Source organism: Arachis duranensis, chromosome 8 (genome assembly GCF_000817695.3).
Source record: "Arachis duranensis cultivar V14167 chromosome 8, aradu.V14167.gnm2.J7QH, whole genome shotgun sequence".
Taxonomy (NCBI): Eukaryota; Viridiplantae; Streptophyta; class Magnoliopsida; order Fabales; family Fabaceae; genus Arachis; species Arachis duranensis.
In genome coordinates this window covers 14,820,383-14,826,830 of record NC_029779.3, presented here as the reverse complement: position 1 = coordinate 14,826,830, position 6,448 = coordinate 14,820,383, and the positions used below count along the sequence as shown (strand labels likewise).

The 6,448-nt window shown below is 24.1% G+C and overlaps 1 protein-coding gene across 1 annotated transcript in view; it reads left to right on the top strand.

Annotated features, from left to right (window-relative positions):
• LOC107461086 (rhamnogalacturonate lyase B-like) overlaps positions 1–6,448 on the top strand; it is a 19,877-nt gene that overhangs the window by 7,651 nt on the left and 5,778 nt on the right. The window contains exons 7-10 of the mRNA XM_052253153.1: positions 1–135; positions 1,619–1,801; positions 3,047–3,202; positions 3,822–3,928. The exon at positions 1–135 is cut by the window's left edge and continues 3 nt beyond it. Coding sequence (XP_052109113.1) covers positions 1–135; positions 1,619–1,801; positions 3,047–3,202; positions 3,822–3,928 — 581 coding nt within the window. The remainder of the gene's footprint in view (positions 136–1,618; positions 1,802–3,046; positions 3,203–3,821; positions 3,929–6,448) is intronic.

Sequence of the window (6,448 nt, the reverse complement as noted above, 5' to 3'; positions counted from 1 at the left end):
TATATGGCTATAGCGGATAATAAGCAAAGGCTAATGCCTGTTCCAGATGACCGGTTACCAACAAGAGGAAGAACACTTGTTCCCCCTGAAGCTGTATTGCTTGTTGATCCTATTGAACCACACTTCAAGGGAGAGGTTTTTCTTTTATTCTCTTTTCTTTTTATTTCTTTCTTGGAAAGTGAAAATGATTTGAGAGACAGAGAGAATTGGATGATTCTAGGATAATAGTGTGACTATGGTTTTATTGCACGATTTCAATTTATTATAATGATTTATATAAATGGGTTTAACCGGTAATTTAGGTAGCGTTTGTTTTGAGATATTGAGATAGAGACCGAAATTTAATATCATATTTGTTGATTTAGAGACTGATATTAAAATTTCAATATTTTAGTACCTCAAAAAAATGAGGATACAGGAGACTAAAATTTTTAGAGATGGAGACTGAAATTTTAATAATATTTTCTACCTAAAATACCTTCATTTCAATTAATTAATTCCAATTTTACTCTTTGTACAAATTAAATTAGAATTTCATTCTTATTTCAATTTCTGTCTCTTAGTCTCTGTCTCTCAATCTCAGTCTTTCCGTTTCTATCTCTCCACCATACGCTACCTTAAAGCCTTTATATTGTGGTGCAGATCCTAGATATTAAATAAAACGAATATGCTTAATATTTCACTGAATATTCTAATTTATACGTGTTATATTTGATGCTATTGGTTTAGCCTTCTTGAACTCATGATATAGAACTCCATTGCTCTCATCTTTCATCGATCGAAATCGCATCAAGACATTCACTCCATTGACATAATCCATGAGTTCATGAGCTTCGATCAAAGCTTCAACTTGATCTCTCCATAGAAAATAGTTCTCTTCATTCAATTTGATGGAAATTAAAACTATAAAATTATGCACCACCATTGCTTGATTCACATTCTAATTTGTAACTGAGTTTGTTGCATTTTCCTCTAGCATTGCTTGAATTGGCTCTGCCATTGATATTTCTGAAGCTCTGATACTATGAAAATGGTACTAATGGTTTAGGAATGAGAGTAAGAGTTTGAGAGAGTTAAAGAGAAAGAAATTTGGATAATTCTAAAATTGTAGTGTGATTATGATTTCATTGCAAACTTTAGCTTATTACAATGGTTTATAATTTATATAGATAGATGTAACCGGTAACTTGCTATATAAGTCATCCTACAATAATAATTCTAACTACCTTTTTAACTGACTATAACAAACTCACTAACTGTTACTAATTACTTTATGACTTTATATCTTTTCAGAAAAAAAAAATTAGATGTAGAATCTTTAAGTTCGATTGATTTTTGACTTTTGTTTTTATTCTATGATATTAGTGTTATATTAAAATTTTAAAAATTACACCAATTATTGACTAGAATCTAATCATATATAAAGGGTATAAAAATCGATTAATTAATTTTTTATTAAACTTTTAAAATTGGTTAACCATAAAATAAATTTTGAAAAAAAAAACACCAAAGATAAAAACAGAAATCAATGAATTTGTGTAAAAAATCATTATATATAGCAGATATGATATTTGTAAAAGAATTTTAATAATTGGTTTAAATATGTTATTGATTTAAGGTGGATGACAAGTATCAATACTCAAGCAATAACAAAGATATTAAGGTGCATGGATGGATCAGCTCCAAATCTGAAACTAATCCTGCAATGGGGTTTTGGGTAATTATACCTACCAATGAGTTCCAATCAGGTGGCCCTCTTAAACAGAACCTCACCTCTCATGTTGGACCTATTAGTCTTGCAGTAAGTCTTTTTTTAATAAATTATATTCATTTTATATAAAATACTATCTATGTAGATTGATATATTATTTCATAATATTTACAATTACATTTTTAAGGAGGAGGATAGGAAGAATTCATGGTGAATTGTTTTGTGATTTATGAAATTTTGGAGTATATACGGGTCTTAATTTTAGAGAGATTTTTAGGAGGGGGTTATTTAGATAAAAACGTTTAAAATGTTTTTTGTTTTAAAATATTTTTTAGTAATTAAAATTTAATACATATAATTAATTAAACCGTATTATTTTTGTTAAAATAAGATCAGACAAATTAATTTGATCGAAAAATGGTGATTCAAATCTTTAGTCGGCCTAAATTAATATCGTTTTTATAGAAAATGACTACAATATCTTTATTATAAAAAATGACTAAAATACATTTTCTATAATAAGGGTATTATAGTCATTTTCTATAAAAAAATAATATTAATTTAGACTAGTTCAAGATTTGATTCATTATTTTTCGATCAAATTAATTTATCTGACTTAATTTTGATAAAAATAATACGATTTAATCGATTATATGTGTTAAATTTTAATTATTAAAATATATCTTTAAAAAAAGACGTTTTAGACGTCTTTATCTGAGTGACTCCCTTTTTAAAATCCCTTGTTAATCAAAAGGTAAACGATTGAGAATCTTAATTTATCTTTTTAAATATTCTCTTAACTTTTAAATAAAAAAAGTTTTTTTAATATTTTAAAAAAGTATTATATATATATATATTTAAATTTTTATAATTCTAAGTATTAGGAGGATAATGAAAAAGAGGAATTAAAATTTTAAATTATTACTCTAATTAAAATTAAAATTGTCGCTAATAAATCTCCAGAAATACAGAAGAGACATTTGATTTTTAAGTCTATTTGTGAGTTATTTACTTATTTTAGAACTTCCGTTATAAAATTCTGGCAAAATCACAACTTTTTTTAGAATAATATAAAATTTAATATAATAAATGAGAAAGTCTCGAAAACCGCTACTTTTATTAAAATTTAGTCAATATTTAATTATAAAAAAATATATATAATCTCATACTATTAAGTGTAATTTTATACTATTAAAAATATTAATAATAATTAATTAATATTTATAAATTACAAAATATACTCACCCTTAGAACTGATAATAAATTACTTCATTTAGTAGAACAGGGAGACCAAGATAAAATAACATGGTTGCTACATATTTTTGTATGTGACAGATGTTTCTGAGTTCTCATTACGCAGGAGAGGATGTTGTTATGAGAGTCCAAAGAAATGAGTCATGGAAAAAGGTTTTTGGGCCAATCTTTATTTATCTCAACACTTCATCAGAAAACCAAGTCCAACCATCACTATGGAAGGATGCCAAAGACCAGGTTGCTTTACCATATTTATTTTAGGTCGAATTGTGATAAATGTAATTTAAGCTGCGTTTGTTTATATGTATAGGATATTAAAACAGGAATACAAAGACACAAAATTATATTTAGTAGATAAAATAAGAATAAAATATTATATTTAAATATATTAAATTATTATATTTTGTATTAAGAAAATAAAAACATTAAAAAGAGATATAACTTATTTTTTTATTATTTCTATTAATTTTTCATAATCATATTTTTTTTCTAAATTTTTGTATGAAAAAAATAGAATGAATTAGTCTTTAACTTTCACAATTTATTCTAATTTATCACCAAATAAAATATAAGAACACTAATTTTTATATCTCTGTCATTTGTGTCTTGTCTTATTTTATTCTATTTTCAAGACCAAACACAATTTTAAGAACTTATTTAGTACAGACTTTTTTTTTTTCAATAACTTGCTTAATATTTTTTTCTTAAAAACCTATAAATCTAAGTCAAAATTTTTCATGAATCTATTTTGTCATATTACATTAAATCAAATCATAAGGTATCATAGATATTATTTTATTCTACTATAACAAATGAATATATAGCAGTAACTAAAAGCAGGAAAAATGACATGTAGATGAGCAAAGAAGTTCAAAGCTGGCCCTATGATTTTCCAGCTTCAGGGGATTTTCATAAGTCCCACCAACGAGGCAGTGTTTATGGCACATTAAAAGTCCAAGACAGGTAATAACAATAAATTAGAGTTAATAATTAGTAGAAGTCATAATTTGAAGGCTATTCTGATTCACCTTTTATGGTGGATGTTACAATACTCCCCTCATGTTTGGAGTTTTAAAACTCTTTTATATTATCAATATTGTAACGTGTGTTGGCACAATTTTCTAATAGGTATTTTATTAATAGAGCTTTTATTATATATTGAAAATTTCCTCAAATAATTAATGTCAACAATATTTTTTTTAAAAATTAATATTTAAAAAATTAACACTAACATAAAATTATATTTTTAAATAAAAACCATAAAATAATTATAAAATATTAATAGAATACGTTGCTTAATAAAACAAAAATAAAAAAAAAACGTTGCTTATAAATTATTTTTATAAATTAATAATTTAATCTCCCATCTTTACTTATTAAGCAACATTTTTTTAATTATTGTTTTATTAGTGTTAATTTTTTTATTGAAATAAAATAAAAAAAATTATTGTTTTCCATAACAATTTTTTATTTTTATCTTTTAAAATTTATTTTGCTTTAGAATTTTATAAACTCATTACAATACGATCTAAATCGTATTGGTATATTTTTATTTTTATTTAATCTAATTTTATTCACATAATTTAAAATTTAAAATTATAAAATTTTAAAATTTAAATTTAAATAAATATAACTTAATTAATAACAAATTACAGCTTCTCAAAAAAGATCTTTTTTTTATTTTACTAGTGCTTTTACTTTTACTACTAGAAATTTGCCAAACACGTTAAAAAATAAAAAAGATTTTTTTCAATGAAAAAAGAATTTTTTTAACAAAATAATGGCGCCCAAACATGCACAAAATTATCTTTTTTAAAAATTAATTTAAAAATTATAAAATATTTATTTAAATATTAATAAAATGACAAAAATATCTCTTTGGTATTGATCGTTGTTTACATGCATCAAAAGCTATAAATTTAAACAATAAAAATTATCTTAGGATTAAATTTGTTTAAATGAATTAGAAAATAAAATTTTAAATTTTAAATTATCAAATATTCTTATAAATAATTTTATAAAGACAAAAATGTTCTTATAAAAATTAACACTGACTTACAAGCTCAAACAACCAATCTAACAACAAATTATATAATTTTTGTCTAACCCTAATCTCACTTTAATTATCATTCAATTTTTTATTTATATTTTTTTCTTTTATTTAAAAATCAAATTCTAATTTGAAATGATATCATTTAATAAAGAGTAAAGTATCATTTTTGTCCTCAACGTTTGGGGTAAGTCCTAAAATTGTTCCTAACATTTAAATCGTCTTATTGAGACAGAGACTAAGAGACAGAGACTCAGTATCATGTTTGTTGGTTCAGAGACTGGTACTAAAATTTCTGTCTCTATCCCTAAAATTTCAGTATTTCAGTACCTCCAAAAAGTAAGGACACAGCGGACTAAAATTTTTAAAGATGGAGACTGAAACTTTAATAATATTTTATACCTAAAATATTCTCATTTCAATTAATTAATTCCAATTTTACCCTTTGTACAAATTAAATTAGAGTTTCATTCTTGTTTTAATTTCTGTCTCCCACTTTGCACCAAACAGAATATTGAGATTTATTTCAATCTCTGTCTTTTAGTCTCTGTCTCTCAGTTTCAATCTTTTCGTCTCTGTCTCTCCACCAAACGCTACCTAACATTTCAAAATTGGCTCAATGTTGTCCTGCTATTAGGGATTTGTCCCAACGTTTTCGTCCTATTTACGTCCCTAACATTTTAAAATAGTCTCAATTTTGTCTCGTCGTCAATTCTGTTAACAGATCCCTAACGGCAGGACAACATGGAGCCAATTTTAAAATGTTAGATACTTAAATAAAACGATTTAAACATTAGGGATAACTTTGAGACTTATCCCAAATGTTGGGAACAAAAACAGTTTTTTACTCTTTAATAAATTTATAATGTTAAAATTTAAATTTGATTTTAAAAGACTAAAATGTACTTTCATATAATTTTAAATGATAAAAATACTCTTTAAATAGTTAAAGTTGTTTTATTAAATTAAAAATAAAAATTTGAATTTGAATTTTTTATCTTTGGTAAATAAAAAAAACAACACGAAAATGTGAATTTAAATTTAATTAATAGAATCAAATATATTATTTAGTATTAAGTTTAAATATTAAGATGTTCTTTTATAATTAGATTACTAAATGAGTTAGAAAGTAAAATTTTAAATTTTAATTTAAAACACTAAAATAGGAACAAAAATAGAATACCAGAACAATTAAAATAGGGACAAAAATTGAAGATAGTTTAAAAACATATCCGAATCGAATAATAAAAAATGATGAAGGAGATGTAACGTTAAACGAGACATCGGTCACGATAGTGAACGGTAGTGATAGATTTGGTTAGAAGTGAGATTTGAGAAAGAGAGCCATGGAGTAAAATAAATATAAAGGATTTTAATATTTAAAGCAGAAGCGGTAAAATAAATATAAAGAAAATAATGAAAATTTTAACTGT